General features: G+C 42.1%; 1 protein-coding gene across 2 annotated transcripts; it reads right to left on the minus strand.

Moving 5' to 3' along the window:
* Positions 1-2,281: 2,281 nt before the first annotated feature.
* isl1a (ISL LIM homeobox 1a) lies at positions 2,282-8,299 on the minus strand. Of its 2 annotated transcripts, none has more exons than XM_084024974.1 (6): positions 8,142-8,299; positions 7,545-7,734; positions 6,378-6,640; positions 5,318-5,604; positions 4,583-4,750; positions 2,282-3,632 (listed from the first exon to the last, which is right to left on the minus strand). In XM_084024974.1, exons 1-6 carry the CDS (start codon positions 8,167-8,169, stop codon positions 3,516-3,518), a joined length of 1,053 nt encoding a protein of 350 aa, XP_083881100.1. In that variant the 5' UTR covers positions 8,170-8,299; the 3' UTR covers positions 2,282-3,515. The 2 variants fall into 2 exon arrangements, with proteins under 2 accessions (XP_083881100.1, XP_083881101.1); XM_084024975.1 differs by having other exon boundaries at positions 2,284-3,632; positions 5,318-5,601.
* Positions 8,300-18,931: the final 10,632 nt, after the last annotated feature.

An 18,931-nucleotide genomic window follows, 5' to 3' on the forward strand; every position in this document is an offset into this window, starting at 1 on the left:
ATTCAGATTCAATTGCAGAGTCTGTTAACTGGTCTTTAAATAAGCAATTAGAATTTTTTAGATATTAGAAATCAGAGAGATGATCAAGTAGCATTACATGCTGGGAAATGGTCTATGTAGAAACTATTAATAATAATTGTTTTTGTCATTTGCAATGTTCCACCGTGCCCGGAGAAAAACAACCAATCAGAGGTCACAAACTTTTCACATTTAGCTAAACACGAAAGCATGTTTCTGAGAACGTTTGAGTTCCAGAATCAGGAGTCCTATTTGATCGGCGTCGTCCACGTTGACAGTTTGATCGGAGTTCGCGAGCTTCCCTACCAGTGATGGACAGCTGCATTAGCAACTCCTCAGCTCTGATTGGTGATTTTCCTTCAGGCACGCTTGAATCTTGCATTTCTTCCACAGATCTGCCTCGTGTCCTGCAGCCAGGAGATAGTGACAGTTTGAGAAAATATGACAGAGTCATTTTTATTCAAGCTACCGACTGTAGCCAAAATGAAAACAATGGCAAAAATTGTCTCTGTGGAAATGTGGTCATAACAAAAAAAGTTGCAAATCCATCAGCCAATCAAAGATCTTTGAGATCATAGATTTCAGCCGCAGGCATGACTTATTAGCTGCAGTGGAAACACAGCAAGGGTGCAGGTCACACGCTGAACTCCAACATGAAATTTCATTGGCCTTCACAGTTGGAAACAAATCTCCCACAAACACCAGTCTTCTCATAAGAATCACTTATAATATCATATCAACAAACTCTTAATTCACATTAGTGACATATTCTCTGTTGGATTCGTTGCTGCTTGAATCCTTTCATCCAAGCATCGTACATTCAGGCTGCCGCTGCGACTGAAGGACATTTCAACACTCCGTGACCTGCGATAACCTGCATCGTAACAATATATTCTTTCTGAACGTGTGTGTGTTTTAAAATTGAAAACTGAATTGAAAAGCCACGTGTTGCATCGCTGCCGGCTCAGAGCTCCTCTTTACATCCAACCGGAGCTCCAGCAGACGGCCTTCTGCTTCTGTCTTTGTTGTCACATTGTCACAAATATGCAGGCGATCACAATGGAGACATTTGAAGAGGATGGGACACTAATCCAGACGTAGAGGAGGGCTGGGAGAGTCGACTGGGCTCAAACATGTTCTCAGTCAACCCTGAACACTGCAGCAAAATGACCGCGGTGTCCTCGTGTAGAAAATGCTGAGCTGTCTCTCAGCTCGTCCCCGCGGCGACGCTCGCGTGACCTCAGTGACCCGTCCTTCCTCCTAAAGTCCCAGAAAGCAGTCGTGCCAGCTTGTTCTTCATTCACCAATATATAAGTCAGCCCTTACATGGGGTAGCCGTCTGTCCTGTAAAGATTTAAAATGATTCAAATTGTATTTTATTATCAGCTTAAGAAAACAAAAAAACAGCTTTAAAAAAAAAAAAAAAAAAAAAGCTTTTGCAGGCTTTGTTTGAATCAGGAAGATATTCTTGAAGTGTGGAAGTGATATCTGTCAGCATTTATACTGTGGACTTCAGTCCCCTCGTGTGCTCGTTTACCTGCAGAGGGAAAACAGTCCTGGAAACACAATCTGACAGATATAAAAATAATAATTAAACAGATTAACTATGTCAGTAAAGACTACGAGTGGCTCTGAATGCAGCTCCGGGTAAGATGGTGTGACAGAACGCTGCTGCACAGGAAGCTGGCGGGACGGAGGGAGGGAGGCTGATGCACTGTGGAATGAATGAAGCATGAAGAGCAACGGTGAGAGGGATGCACTGACAGAATGAAATCATCAACTCACGTGGCTGTTTTTTGTTTTTGTTTTCCATATTTCAACAAACAATTTCAGCTGTGCAGAGCAAACGCCGTCTGCGTTGACCAAATGTTTAAGGCTCAGGATGAGGACACTTATTCATCTGTCAGCACACACACACACACACACACACACACACACACACAGAGAGAGAGAGAGAGAGAGAGAGAGAGAGAGAGATGAAGAACCTGGGCTCCCTGCTCATGAGTAAAAATACAATCAGCTTAAAAAAACATAAATTAAAATATTAAATGGTTATGGCACATTTTTTGCATGGTTAAATTGCACCGATGATTTAAAGATCATCAAATTGTGACTCCAAATATTTTTCGTCAGCAGAAGAATAAAAACAGAAACTTCTGCTCTGACAAAGCTAAATCATACATTATTATTGCATGAGATAATTCCATTTATTTCTGAATGGTGTTGCGCCAGGAATATCTGAAGTCATTTCAGATTGTTCTTTAAAAAAAATGTACACAGTGCCATTGTTGTACATGTTCCCAGAGCAGTTTCCACCAGAATCTTCTACATACAATATCCTGCAAAAATCAAGATAATTATGTTTTTTTTTTTTTAACAATTCATCAGTTTAGAATAATGTAACGTCACTGGCTGATCAGAAGATGAGATTTGAGTTGTCAGCAGCTTTGTGAAGATGGAAATGTTGGGTTTGTTCTGCAGAGTGGTCGGCAGCCAACAGGTAAACCGAGACAGCATCTGCACCAACATGACACCCAATTAACCGCAGCACATCCATCAAGCATTTAATAGAGCTGATGTTCCGCCTCACGTGTGAATATTCACAAAGACAGAAGGAAAAAAACAAACTGCCCTATTATGTGAATTTTAAATTAACAAAATTAAAAAGGAAATCGTGATAGAAAACCCACAGACCAAACTCCAAAACGTATGTTTTTTTGTTTGTTTCTTTTTACTTCAGTTAAGAAAGTTACACAAAAGGTGGCAAATGTATTGTCGACAATAAATAATAAATAATTTTTGTTGCACGGGAACAAACGAAACATTTTTCTTCCAGAGCTAACGGTATTTTCTTTTTTTAACTTATGAATAATTATACACATCTTTGGGAAAGAAAAAAAAAGAAAAAAAAAAGAAAATCTCGGACGGACACTGATTCACACAAATGTCCCACGAAGCTTGTGGCAAAATAGAGGTATACCTTGTTGCAGAAATGCTTTAGTACTCGGGTCATGGAGGGAAAATGGTGTAATTAAATGAAGAAAATCGGTGCCTGTTTCCCTCCTGGACGGTCTATTATATGATGAGGTGCGTGTAGAATAAAAAAAATCACCAGTTTTCTATTCAAAGTAGCGCACAGCATTTCGCAAGTCTAGGATTTAGATCCCCCTCCCGCTCAGAGGTCCCGGTTCTTCTCGGTGGAGTCGGGTTTCTTCTCGTTTTGGCAACTGTTAACCAGGCGTGTGAACGTGCAGCACCGGCCATGATGACGCATCCGTCTGTCTCTTTAGGATGGACATTAGAATGTGTGGCTGTGGTAAAATCCCATGATTGTCTTCACAGTGTCAAAATACAACCAGGGGGCGGGTGGGGAAGTAGGGAGGGGGGGGGGGGGGGGGGGGGGGGGGCTGTTTTGGTGCAGTCGGGTGGGATTTGATGAACTGGGGGGGCGGGCTGTGTGTACAGTTCAGTCCGTCCACGCGCCGGACGTCTGTCGCTCAGGCCTCGATGGGGCTGGACACCATGCTGTTCGGCGTGTCTGGAAGCTGGGACGACATGGACGCTACCTCGCTGCCCGTCGAATTCGAGCCCGGTCCTCCCTCCGAGAAGCTCACCTGCAGAGGAGACATCGAGCAGCGGTCAGGATAAAAACACCAAAGAAAGGGAAACATCTATTTCTTCTCACCCAATAAAACCCGTCACACGCGCGCGTTTTCAGCAGCCAAAATCAACTCGCAGAGGACTCGAACCTGAATCGCTCCGAGCCGTCACAGTTTGACTGACAATTATATTTTTGTTATTCATTGCACTTGACTTGATATTCGCTCCGGCGGGTGATCTATTCCGTCGGGGATAAAAGTTTCCCCGTGCTAATTGCGCAGTAAATTACGCGCGGCTGTCTGCAAGGTGAGACACGTTCAGACCTCTGAAAGGACCCGTATGTGCACTATTTCTAAAGGGAAATAAAAAACAAAACGGCGTGAAGTCAAGCACGTCTTGTTTGTATTTGTATGCATCCATATGTGAATTAAATGGTTCCGGATGTTTACTCGACTCAACTTTCACACTCCGGTTTTCCTCATAAATGCTCATAATCCACTTCTGTGGCGGAGAAACGCGCCTGTTTTTGCGCCCAGCTTCAGCATCGAGCGCTTGTGTCATGTTACCTGTGATGCTTAATAATACAATTAATAAACTCATAAGAATTAAAGAACACGCCTGACGGGACAGGTGTCTTTTTTTTGTTCTTCCCCTGGCTAAAACATAAACAGACCTTCTTCTATCTCCGGAAAAGTTTTTATAAGTAATAATAAAAAAAGAATAAAACATGTGCACCTGCATTAAACCGTTTATTTTAATAGACGTAATGTTGGCGGATTAGAATAACAAAGGTCCGAGGACACCGAGAAAAAGCTCACCTAATCATTAATGTTGTTAATGGTGGTTGCAATATATAATCTGTCCCGTCATAAACCCTAAATAAAATTGATGTTCCATACAGATAATAATATTGCATGGCAAAAAGGCTTTTCTTAATAGTGATATATATTAAATAAAGACGCACCAGTTGTTGGAAGGCCGGCTGGTCGATGTCGCTCTGCAGGGCGAAGTCGCTGAGGACCTTCCAGGGCGGCTGGTAGCTCTGCACCTCCACCGGGTTCGCCTGGATGCCGCCGTCGTGCCGCTCCGGACTCGCCGCCACCATCGGGGTGCCCGTCATTCCCTGGATGTTCTGGAAGAGGACGTGGTGGTCAGCAGCCGCTAAGAACACCTTTGTGTGTGTGCGTGTGTGTGTGTGTGTGTGTGTGTGTGTGTGTGTGTGTGTGTGTGTGTGTGTGTGTGTGTGTGTGTGTGTGTGTGTGTGTGCGTGCGTGTGTGCGCGTGTGTAGGGGGGAGGGGGGGAGGGGGGACATCTGAAATGAATCCACCAGTCAATCAGCAGAGCAATCAATAAGCAAGCAAACAAGTAAACAGGCGGATTAATATGTGCGAGCTTGTAGCCTATGCTGCAAATTTGCTGTGTGTTTTTTTTTCTGTTTTGACCTGACAATCAGTAGGGATCCATTCAGCACATGGAGGCCTTTAACATCCCGACACACAGCTTCACTTTGGGCCCCTTACACCCGCCTGTCTCAGGCTAATGTGGTTTGGAGCGTCGGGAATACAATAGGTGCTACCTTAAATAGGTTTAAACATCTTAATCCATCGGGTGTGAGCCGCAGCATTGAGGGTCAAAGAAGATAAAGCGTAGGCTTTTCCGTGCAAACTGTCAGTGAGAGGTCCGGGTCCGGGTCCTTACCGTCTTGTCGTTGGGCTGCTGTTGCTGCAGCTGCTTCATCAGTATGCTCCTCTTCTTGTCCTTGCACCGCTTGTTCTGGAACCAGACCCGGATCACCCGCGGGCTGAGGCTGGTCATCTCCACCAGCTGCTCCTTCATGAGGGCGTCGGGCCTCGGGTTGGCGTTGTAGCAGGTCCGCAGCGTGTGCAGCTGCTTCTCGTTCAGCACCGTCCGGACCCGGGTCGTCTTCTCCGGCTGCTTGTGGACGTGAGGCCGCAGCGCGGGCTGCCGCGCGGAGATTGGTTCTGCTGTGGAGAAAGGACGGGGGAAAGAAACCCAAAGGGAGAGGCGGACATCAGTGAATCTGTCTGTCTGTCAGAATAGAGACATGAGAAATTGGGTTGGACGATTTTACACGATGCGCAACTTTCTGTTTGTTTTAATCATTCTGATGGAAACATTTCCATAAACATAACATTACGCAGCTGACCAAATCTAATTTTGCCTATACGTATACAAGCATATTTCAGGAGGAGCCAACCGCAGCTCTGATCGACTCATCTGATCCAAGGTCAGATATAAACACGACGAGGGCAATCGGGCCTATGCTTCCCTGGAGCAAAATGTCCCCAGGACATGCAGAGCCCCACACGGTATTTCCAGTTAAGACCAAACATCATCCTGGACCCACAGCGATGCTCCTTCCTCCTCTCCTCCTCCTCCTTCCTCCTCCGGCAGTGATAACTTGGTGTATTTCTGACAGCAGCACCCGCTCTATCTAATCTACCGAGCCTGGTCTGACCGGACGTTGGTATGCACAGGAGACCCAGCAGAGGCCTGTAGGAGACCAGTCCCACCTCAAAAAGAAGCTCCACTTATGGCCCCAGTTTACAGTAAAACACAGATCACACTTCTGTAGGACACATAGATCCAGAGACAGTGTGGAATGAAAAGAGGTGCAGAAATGTCACCGTGATGTCTTTCTGGGAGTCAACTCTGAGAATCCGTGTTATTTTTTAAGGAGCACCGAACAAAATCCAAAGGCGTCGGAAGTTCTGCAAAAGACACCCCGGGACTTTACCTGCCATCTGCAGCGGTCTGGCGGGGTGCAGCGGGCTGAGCGGGTCTCCGGGGCCCCCCATGCTGGCCCTCTCCACCACGTCGTGGTCGGCCCGGCAGAAGAGACCGTCCTCCCGCAGCGCGAACTCGTCCCCCGGGATGAGCTGCCGGCTGCAGGCCACGCAGCGGAAACACTCGATGTGGTAGACCTTGGACCGGGCCCTCATCACGAAGTCGTTCTTGCTGAAGCCGATGTTGCATTTCGCGCATTTAATCCCGTACAACCTGCGGGACACGCGCGCACGTGTACACGCACACACACACACACACACACACACACACACACACACACACACAAACACACACACACACACACACACACGCACGCACACGCACACACACACACACACACATAGTTCCATCAGTTTGACTGCGAGCACAAATGTAATGATAACATTTACTGAATAACACCTTCGTTAAAGTCTGAGCATAATAATAATAATGAAAATTATAATAATACATGTTTTAATTGAGCTATCAAACACATGCAATATTTATTGTAGCCTATGGAAAATATTACATAATATGTGTTATTATTATCATAATTATTATTGTTATTGTTGTTGTTGTTATTATTTATGGTAGCACGTGGACGTCGAGATAATTTTTGGTTTGATTTTGTCTGGTTCTATCCACTATAAAAACTGTAATATTAACGGTGTCATTGGACAATACGTGAAGCCCTGCTCGGGTTCTAATCGAATAACTGTTAACGTGATGTAATAACACTAAGAAAGTCGCTGTATGATTTAAAATACCAAATGAAGTTTAAAAAAAATAAATAAAAATTCTCCAGATTCATCGTACATGATGCTCATGTGTTGGCATCATTTAAATCAGTTGCATGTCTGTTTAAATGTATCCGATCGACATAACAATAAAAACAAACAATGACATGTCTTCTTTTCTACAGAGCAGCTACACAAAATATCATGAGCATAATGTTAAAAAAAATAATGTCAACCCACGGAAAATCAGTTCTCCACGTGACTTAAATCAGTCCGAATATTCTTCTCGTAAAATGTAAAAAAATAAAATAACAACAACAATAATAATAATAATTCCAATCGTCTGTGGAGCTCCAAGCTGTGGTTTGCAGAGTCGTGGTCCCGTCCCCCGGCCGTCCTACCTGATGTAGTCCCGTTTACAGTAAGTCTTTCCGTCCCGGACGAAGCATGTGCAGGACTCGTCCAGGTACTGGCTGCACTCGGCACATTTGAGGCAGGCGGCGTGCCACTCCAGGTCCGGGGAGACCCGCAGGATGTACTGGTCGTGGATCTGGTTCCCGCAGCCCACGCACAGAGATATCAGCCGCTTCTCTGGAAAAACCGGCACGAGCAGAAACACATCACACACAACGAACAGCTGCGATAATGATGTAACAAATTATTGTTATTATTATTATTATTATTATTATTATTATTATTATTATTATTATTATTATTATTATTATTATATTAATCATAATACTAGTATTATTATAATAATACTTATCCTAGCCTAATAGTAATAATAATTAAAATAATAATTATACAACTATTGTTTTTTATATATATTTTTGTTTTAATAAAAACGTCCTTAGGTAAAGCTGCCTTAAAGCTTCACAGAATCAGTATTATATGATGCCACCAAGCACTTTAACAGGCCAACTCCGTCTACACCACAACCAAGACCCGCTCTCAACTTAGTCCCAGGATCGCGTCCCGACACCGAGCAAGTGGCTTACTTTTCGGCGGATCCCCCATGTCTCCCATGTCCACAAAGTAAGGCGATGCTAGGTCCACTGTCACGGCGGGCTGCGGCGCCTGGAAGCCTGGGTGAGTCCTCCGCTGCCGGGGCTGCTGCCGGGGCCAGGGGGCTGTGCTGTCCGGCTCGGAGAGGGAGTGTGTGTGTGTGAATGCGTGTGTGTGTGTGGAGCTCAGGTCCTGACGAGCTGGCGGGGCTGACGTAGGACAGCGGCACGTCATCTTCACGAGCAGCTGATTGGCTGTGCAGACCCTGACCGCTCTAACCCCCCTCTCGCGCACACACACACACGCACACACACATCCGTACCCACTCACGCACGCGCGCGCACACTGGCACACTTATTACTGCATATCATTTGTTTCCAGCTCTGCTTTGCTCTCTTCCGTTTTGTTACTCTTTTCTCTCATGTTTTTAGTGTTCTGTTAATTTTAAGTGGACTGTTGTTGATCGGTCCACTGTAAACACTGTAAACAATGTCAAACACTTAATCTCTTCTTTTTTAACTTTTTATGGACCTGAAACTTTTAATGGACATACGGTCAAGGGATTTCTATTATAGGTAAATAACTTTTCAGAAACACCGAAAACTCGTTGTGAGATTAATCATAACTTTTTCGAAGAGATGACTTTGTTCAAGAGTAACCAAACTACCAGCATGTGGACATGCGTGGTTTTCAGCAGCTGACGGTGTGATCCCTGGATCCGAGGCCGGGACCAGGATCAGGACCCGCAGCAGCAGCAGCAGCAGCAGCAGCAGCAGCAGCAGCAGCAGCAGCAGCAGCAGCAGCAGCGGGTCTGACACACACCAACACGCCCTCTTGTGTTAATAAACACGCCGCAGCATCACACAGAGGACACCTGCAGCACTGGTTTCCAATAGACGGGTGGATAAAGTAGACCTGCAGAGGAGACTGGTGAAGGAATCAAACCCACGTTTTTCACTCTCTTCTTTTCGCAGTGGCGTTGAAGGCCATTTCAAATGGGTGGGTGGGTGGGGGGAGGGGGCACCTCTCCATCAGCATTGACACTACATTAATTACTAAATACAAGATAAATGAATTAGCTTTACATGCAGAGTCTGTGTTTGTATGATTTCTGTTTCAGGCATTAAGAAATACCCAACACACCAAACACTTATGTATTCTTAACATTATTTAAACCGAAAGAAAAGCAAAATGTCACATTTTGCATCTACAATCATACAGGAAATTAAAATAAGATCAAGTGCTAGAACTTTGGAGCTAAATAAAACATAATCCACAACAGATCAATTAAAAATGCAAATATATAAAATCGTGTTATGAAAAGAAAACATGTCAATTGTCTCGCTATTACAAAACAAAATGAAATAAACAGAAACCTCTTCTCTGCCCCCGATTCCTGTTGCTTCTTTTGGGGTTCTGAAATTGTGGTGGCAGGATTATGGCCACTTGACCACGGTCTTAAGTCTAAAAGTAGCAAAGTCACATCTCCAGCTTTTTTTAAGCTCGAGTCCAAGTCCAGACACTGGTCCCGGTATGCTACCCAGGTCCAAGTCCTCATCTCTGCCTGTAAACACAACTGTTACATAGTCCCCGTATGGTTTTAGTCCTCAAAAGACTGGCAATACACTCGTAACAATAAACACAAGAATGTGTCATTGACTCGTAACATATGTTTTATTTATGCTGCTCATGAATAATTACAAAATGTGGGGTGAAAAATATGAAATAAATAAATACAATGAGAAACATAACAGTATGCATCATCTTTAATTCATTTTTTCAGTTAATGTTACACTGACTCAAAGCTCTTCAGTGGTGAGGACACTCATGTCATCATTAATATTTCTATTTAATTACTTATATAACCATTTAAAATATAACATTGGGAGTCAAATCAGAATGTAGATATTTCAAAATGGGAGAAACTCTATTGTTCACAGGGCAACAATGACAATATGCAATTTTATTTCCATCACAATACATTTTTTCAGGTAATTTGAGGGTTATTAGTCGACGTTATTAGTAGAGGACCATTATTATATGCAAATTCATTGCAATAGTAGGCTTGTATATTTCTATCTAAATTAACTTATCTAGTCGACATGCCTGCTCTGCTTTTTTCTCCACTTTACTTTCTCCATCTTGACATGTCTCCTTCTCGTTCTCTCCTCAGATCTTCTCTTTCACCGCCATCCAGATCTAAAGATCTAAATCTCCTCCTGACTTCCTCTCCAGGTTTTCCTCTCTCGCTACGCCGCTGCCACACTGTGTCCTTTAATGTTTTCATATCTTTGGTCTGACTCAGAACAGGCAAAAATGAGACTTTATATTAATATCAAACTGACCACCAGAAGATGAGTATCTATCATCACATCGCAGTTTTAAATATAGAAATATTTTGATTGATATATGACAAAATAATCCCGGTGACATTTAAATATCATTGGTAATAAACATTGAAAAACAACAATCAATATCACGGTTAATGTGATACTATGACATAACAGCATGTAAAAGTGCTGGTCCATCACATTACATTGGGATTTTACATTTTACATTACAGAATAACATTCAACTGCAATAACAATTACATCAGTCTCCGTTTCATTCACATGAACACAGGAAGAGAGACAAAGTATTTTTACATCTTAGGACTTAAAGATTTAAATAATTGAAGCTTTACTGGGATGTTTGTTTCCCAGTGACTTAAGGGGAGGCAGCCAAGTGAACAGTTGTAACTTACATTATGTCAACTATTTGTGGACAGTTTTCTGAAATGTTATGTTTATATATGCAAATTAGCCATTCTCTTATTAAATAAGTGCTAGCTTACATTTCTGAATGAAGTCGGGTTCAAAAGTCTTGTTTCATTGTGTTGACATGTTTTCAGAGAGGGAATTTAGGATATCTCTTTGTATCACTAAAATACTGTCAACAGCCATAAAAAACATACACTTTGGTCATGTTTTTAGTTTAAGTGTTCTATATATCAGAGGCATATCAATGATATAATGATCTCGCTCAGTGTCTGAGAATTATACTTTTTTTTTCAGAAAATGGACTTTGAAGATACAGAGTGTAACATGTCACCATGAAACATCCCCAGTTTATTACTTACTGAAAAATAAGTGGGATCTTATTAGCAGCAGCAGTGAATTCTGGCGGAACAGTCCTTCTTTTCCCTGATGTGGTTAAAGGTTGATGCATATTTTAGTGTTATGTTCCTCATGTGTAAGCAACAAACAAATCCAGACAGGAAGTCGTAGACAACAAGGCAAAGTCTAAAAAGCATAGACAAAGTACACTAGAATTGTTAAAAAAAAAGACGATCTGACAATATAGTTTGTTTAAAGAGGAAGCAAAGATTGGCTTTTCATGTAAAAATGGCAAAGAAATACTTGAATATAAAGTTAAAATCTCAAAAAGGCATTTTTTCATGTCATCACGACTTGAACAAAAATCGAAGAAAGGGGCAACATTTGTAGTTATGCTTCAAATTAAATGAATTAAATAGGAACCAAAACAGTAAACCAGAACTTAATTTGGAGCAGGTTGGAAAACTTACAATGTTTTCTTCTGGAATCACATCTTTTGGTATCCACATACTTTTAGTCGGACTGGATGAATAACATCTTTTCAAAATCGTTATACAAATTATCCTTACTGTCTTTATATTGACTCCCATACAATATAGTCATATTGCTCTTTTGCAGTATGAAAAAGCCTTTATCTAATAATGTAAAAACAAGTGATAACTCACAGATAAACCAATGCTGGTTTCAGCTGCCAGGGAACCAATCATGGCAGCGCTGGATAATTGACACAGCTGCAGTTGTGCACGTAGATGTGAAGATAATTATGCCGATTCCAGCAGCATCAATATATTTAAAAGGAGACAAAGCATAGTTTCTCATGCACTGGTCAAGTTTTATTTTTATTTTGTTCTATTTTGCTTCAGTAACATGTCTTCTTTGAGACTAGTGGAAATAAATATGTATGTGTCTATTTGCGTCCGTAGATTTCTCCTAATTGCATCAACAGTTAGCATTAGATAATGGTGCGTTATCGACTTAACATTTCAGAAAGCAGGCAACACAAGAAATTATTGGCTTAATGTTAATAATCATCTGAGGAACTTTCACAGTTATATCTATTAGTTTTTTTTGTTTACCCTTCTCCCCTGTAGTGTTAAAGATGGAGTGAATTTTACAATCCTATCTTTAAACGCTCTTTTCTCAAAATGATTTTTGTTCATACACTCTGACATCTCCTCTTCAATAGCACTTACACCAAACTTCCCAGTTTCATTTCTATATTCTGTTTCATTTTGTTTTTTTTCCCAGAGGGGGTTTCTTCATATATCATTCATAGTCTGATTGATACATCACAATATTCCTAAAAACATGAACTGTTGATAGTATTTTCTGATGTATAGAGTAAAACAAACAGATATCAAAAAGGCCCTCCGTAAAAAACCTTTGACTCTAATATATCAACAAAATGACATTAAAAGCCACGGCCATGCCCTGTCTGTCCCCTGTTTGTCTCTATTTGTGTATCAGCGTGTGTGTGGGAGTGTGTATCTCCTTGTCCTGCTGTCAACCTGGGGTACCTCTACCACACCTGCTGCCAATCAGCTCATCATCTCTCCAGTATCTCTACTCATTCAATCATTGGCACATTGTTGACTCAACTAAAGCCGTGGTGGCGAGTCAGGATGCCTGGATGGTGTTTGTTAGGTTATTTACTTGTGTGAAAATCTCTCTACATCCACGTCCAAGCTCTCTGCTATGTGGCGGCTTAAACTCTTATTATGGAAAACTAGATGGTGGGACACTAATATGGTGGCTTCCTTAGATTTAGATTGTCTGGGTCTCCATTGCCTCAAAAGGTCAGCATTGTCCGGTCCAAGGCTGGAAATACCAACTGTGCTGACACCTGCCTGGGGGGCCCCCAGACTCCCAAGGGCCTCAGGCTCACTGTTTAGCAATTGGGGTAATATGTTTTATTGTAACTTTGCTTCCACTACTAAATCACCACCTGGCATAAAAAGTATTTGCTTTACTACCTGAAAGTTCAGCCCTGTGTTTGATCATATTTCTGCACATGCAAGAAAAACGTGCACTCTAACAAAGACATTTAGCCTCCAGACAAATATGAATGACCATATCTGTAAGTGTACACTTAAATGTCCCCTTGAACACAAAAGCACAGTTTTTCATGCTTAACCTGGACTATCTGAAAACCTAAAACCTGAAGACCCCGTACTTTTTCATAATTCTGTCGTATATTCAGAGCAGCAAGAACCGGCTTTGACCTGAACAACCTTTGACTTCGTATTTCTCCTTCCTGTCCCAGTCCTCCTCGGCTTCTCCCAGAAACTCTGAAGGGTGTCTGTCAAGTCCTTCACCATCACTTCGGCCCCTGACTGGGACATTTCAGCAGACAGACCCAGACACGGTGGGCAGGCTGTGGCTGCTGTCTGTCCTGTCCAGTAGCAGGGGAGGAGGAGCTGCCTCCCCTGGGTGCCCCCCTCATGCATCGCACAGACCATATGGCCCGGCCTGGCCTCTAGATGGGCGAGCTGGTCCATGGACCACCTGAGGCAGCAGGAGCTCCCATAATCACTGGAGACAAGGGCCACTTGACACCAGGCTGACAGATGGTGCTCCAGCACTGCTGCCCTGGACTGCTGCTGCTCCTGGTGTGTGTGTGTGTGTGTGTGTGTGTGTGTGTGTGTGTGTGTGTGTGTGTGTGTGTGTGTGTGTGTGTGTGTGTGTGTGGGTGTGTATGTGTGTGTGTGTGTGTGTGTGTGTTCAGATTGAGAGGCACAATAAGGGCGATGATGTGTCAGGGGTGGTTAAACATGATGGTGGCAGCCAGTCTTCCTTTGTCTCTAGGGCAGCCGTAGCCCCAGGCCATGACTTCAGGCAAATTTCATCACATATAAGGAGCCGAGACCAAACAACAGAACAGCACAACTCTGCTGTGTCCCACCGAAGTACAATGTCATATTTTTGTTGGACTTTTCTTTTTCTATTTCAACCCAACCTGTAGGACAAACTGATACAGAAACATATTTTCACTTCTGTTGTTGGAGTGTAAACTATGTTTTATAGCTTCAAGATTCACTGAGAAAAATCTGCCAGATTTAACAGTAAAATCACCAGTTATGTTAATGTATATTTTGGTAATGTAGCTTTACGAACACACTTGTTTATTTCAAGTTCATTTTTTTAATAAAGCCCGGTATCACAAACACAAATTTGCCTCAAATGGCTTTACAACATGTACAACCTCTGTATAGGTGATCATTCTTCAAACCTACAAGATCACACTCTCACGACTTATTACTGCACTTTATGTCCGACCGTATAAATCATATCTACACATGAGAACTGGAGCTGCAGTTAGTAAAAACCGTATCACGTATTACAGGTCAGGGACGTCACTAGGATTTAAAGACAGGGGGCTTAGCCCCCAGGAGAAGCATACGAAATCTTGAGAAAGCTTGCATGTTTTTAGTACTGTATTAGAACTACACAACAACAGTGAAGAAGTCAAGCTAGTAACAAATTAAAAGCAACAGACATTGTCTTCTTCCATCCTCTTCTGTTTAACAAGAGTTACTGATATGAACAATCAGAGTGTGATTTTGCTCAGTCATGTTTCTGTCATAAAGACTGGTTTGAAAGGTCACAATGAAATCTGACAACATAAATAGGAACTCTACCCAAATAACTGTATTTTGTATGCATTTATTCTGTATTTATTCCAGCAAAATGAGGATACAGTGTCTGTAAAAAACAAAACAATCAGATAAATAGGCTTTACAGAAATGCTTCTTATGATGCTTTAACCTAAAACTTTATGTATACCCTTTCATCAGTATAGGATTATTCTGAAAATAAAGACAACAAAATAAAATAACGAACAATTCGTTAATAAAATAATATAAAACAATAAATAAAAAGCCAAATCATTTGGGGGGGCTTGGGAATAATTAAGGGTAGCTCCAGCCCCCCTCAAATAGGCCTAACAACGTCACTGTTACAGGTCATTTGTCAAACGTAGAGCAGCACAAAGCTAAAGCCGATTCACCAAACACATTTGAATAAAACGCACAGAAACGATTATTTTGTGGGCTCTTATTCATACAGACGTTGATTTCAGCTGATTTCCACATGTGGAAATATATGTTGCAAAGAAATGTATTGTGTCTAATTAACATCATCCCCTTAGATATTATTTAAGTTGATGTTTGTTTACTGATTAATGTTTTTATTTCTGTAATGTTTGAGTTTTACAAAATGAAAGTCAGACAACCAAAAGAGTAAACAAGACTTCAGTCAAAAGGACACAGTGTGAACGATGAACTCAGTGTTGTGATCACACGTCTGGGCATTGCCTATATTGGTCAGATCTCCATGAATCTATATTTCATCACAGTGCCGACCAAACAGTCGTGAGCTTGACAGCTCGGTAATTACTCACGGCAGCTAAACCGAGGACTGAACACCACCGTGATGTTCTCCGTGTGGGAAGGAGAGGTAGCGGAGGAGTCTGTTGTTTAGGGAGACGCTCACGTCTCCGTCTGATGGGTGGCATCACGACATAAACTGGCCTCCGATCTGTTTTGCTCATCAGATTAGAAGAGATTTACTCAGCCAGTAAATGGGGAGGATGGATGGATATAGAGAGTGTGTTTGAGCAGGTTCAATGCCTCTGGGAGGGTAAGGCTTGTGTGTGTGTGTGTGTGTGTGTGTGTGTGTTCTCTGGTGCCACAGCCTCTCAAAAGCTTTTCTTTGGTCAGATTGTCTGTCTGAGCCTCGACACCCTCCACTTTGCCTTTGAATCCACAGACAGGTCAGAACTGGCCCGACAAGAATTCTACAAATCCTGCACATTGTATCTATGAGCTTCCACTCCTTTCCCCCAAAATATCAATAGGATCCTTGAGCATTTTCACAAACACCATACTTTCATATTAAGTGCCATAACAACAACAAACATTGCTGTCAACTCGAAAACATTTTGGCATAGTCGGTTTCTGCAAACCACGGGTGTGTTCGGTCAGAGCAAACAACGTATTATATCAAGCTACTGTTATTGGAATTGATAATTACAAGTGTAACAAGTGAGAAAGTCCACAACGGGCTGGAGGGAGGGGTGGGGGATGGGTCAAACAAACTGGGTACATTACATTAACTCCATAATTTTTTCGCCGGCTGCACTACACAACAGTGAAACTCCAACATGAATTCATTTAACTGTGAAGTTGTCAGCTGTGTGTCTGCCCGGAACAATCCGTCAGGGTTTTCTGCAGTGTATTGCAAGCTTGACATAACGTTAGCGAGTGTCTGAGACAGACAGAGAGAGAGAGAGAGAGAGAGAGAGAGAGAGAGAGAGAGAGAGAGAGAGAGAGAGAGAAACAGAGAGAGAGAGAAACAGAGAGAGAGAGTCAATATGAAGTCAGCAGCAATGTGAATGGAGCAGTGCAGTGTGGGTACGATTTATTTTTTCACAGAATAAATATTACAACTACTCAAGACTGTTTTTGCCTGTTTTAACTGTAAGGCTTCCTTGAGTGTGTCTTGCTAGTCGACGAGCTGATAATTCAATTGAAGGGGGTTAGCCCCGAAGTTAGCAACAACTCTGGCTGCTCAGGCACACTTAAGGTGGACCGGCGCTATTCTCCTTTCAATGACAAGCTCCTAAATCTGAGTCTTATGTAGCTTTTTAAAAACCATTTAATTGATAGATAACTGATAATGGTTAAACAGTTAATTAACATTCATCCTGCAAGCTATGCTCTGTTTGTTTCAGAAAATCATAAAGTTGAATGTTAAAATGTCGGCAACAGCATCATGTTGTATTTTAAATGTGTTAGATTATCTGATGAAAATAAAACATGTTTTACTTCTTCACTAGCTTGCATAGCATAGAAGTGCTAACGCTAGTTAATGGTATGCTAGCGTACTCTGCTCAGCTGTTAGCACCACAGATTTGTTTTAACCCTCCAAAGAGCAGAATACAATTCCTTAATCACACTCACTAAAGATGAGGCAGAACTATAAACAATGGTGACATCTACATAATTACATTTTATTAATAACACTGCAAAACAGATTATTCATATACATCGTAAATAAAGTAGGATCCAGTATGGACTCTTGTGGTACACCATTTTGTATACTTAAAAATCTAGAAAATAAACTTGGACACTTTCTACCACATTGAACAAATTTTAAAGACTTCTAAACCAGGTTCTGTAACGAAGACATGTAATCAAAACGGTTGCTGAATGTTAGGTGTTACTTTTTCAATTTTTGAAGGCTTGTTTGAAGCTGAAACTTTCTGTAATGAGTCTTGGATTACAAACCAAATAAGTGCTAAAACAGCAGGTAATCCGATCCGTACCTGTGTTGAGTCTGCTGGCGTCAGCCGGCCTGTAGCACTTCACAACACACACATAGGTGGGATTCCAGCCATGCCTTCCCATTCACTAAGTGGATTGGTGCTGGCCTACCACAACATGGAGGTATTGTAGTATACCCCCCCCCCCCCCCCCCCCCCCTGTTAAAAAGTCCAAAAAGTGAAGGGTCAGTTAAGTCTAGATAGTGCAGGTGAATCCTAGTTCACTGATCATGAGGACCACCTTCATGCTACAGCATCAGTATGTTGTCCGGTCCACTCGTCATGCTGCAGGAGAGGAGTCAGTGGTGTCCAGAGGACCCAGACAGTCCAGACGATGGACAGAACATGATTGTTAACAGACTGCATGACGAGGCCGAGGATGAACAGAGGTGTTGCCAAGCTGCAAGTAAAGGCGACTCTAAATGTTTTTAGCCTCATTGGTTGATGTGAAGGAACTTGCAGGAATCCTCTCACTTTGAGTAGCAGATAAACCAAAAAATAATATATAGAAGCAAATAAATGTTATTTAGTCTGTTTATTTAATAACTTTGAAAGCAAATTACAGCAGTTCCAATCACTACTGTATAGTTGGTGGGGAAACACACCTCTTCTTGTCTCTGAGAATGTCCCAGCCAATCAGCAGGCAGTGTGATGAGGGACGCTCGTCCGCCTGATTGAGCTCACCTGGACTGGGAAGCTATAAAGCTGGTCCACATGCTCTTTATCTGGCTCTCCTTGCTGCAGCAGACATCCACGTTGCTGCTGGTTGCTTTTCACATATTTGCATGCTCCATTGTTAATTTTAGGGAACCTAAGTTGAATAAGTTTGTTGTCACTTTTATACATTGAAATGTAACGTTAGGTCAAGCCGAACGATGAATGTTAAGTTATGTCAGAGGATCCCGCTACTGAGCGACACTGTGCCATGAAAGCTACGATACTTCACCGTAAACAAACCCAGAACCAACTCCACACTCAAGATCAGACTGGAGATGTGACCACTTAAACCTTGGAGTTAGATTAGTACTTGCTATCTTCCGACATTTTTTTTTTTACATTAAACACACATTTTATATTTTGGATATTTACTGGCAATTACATGCAATAAAGGCAACATCAAGTAGGACTGTTTCAGGCATTCTCCCTCCAGCCAGTTGCAACCCTGTTTAGGTTTTGGTGGTGAAATGAGGAAGCGTCATATAGATATCCATTTAGGAAACAGTGCTGGTGAAATAATGCGTGTGAATTGTTAAAAAAAAAGTTATTGTGTGTATAATTACATTTTTAAATGGGCTAATTTCTGAGAAATCTAAAGGGAGTTAGCCTAAACCTACAAGTTGTATTTATGTAACAGGCAGCATTTAAA

This window comes from Eutrigla gurnardus, assembly GCF_963514095.1.
Source record: "Eutrigla gurnardus genome assembly, chromosome: 13".
In the NCBI taxonomy this organism is placed as follows: domain Eukaryota; kingdom Metazoa; phylum Chordata; class Actinopteri; order Perciformes; family Triglidae; genus Eutrigla; species Eutrigla gurnardus.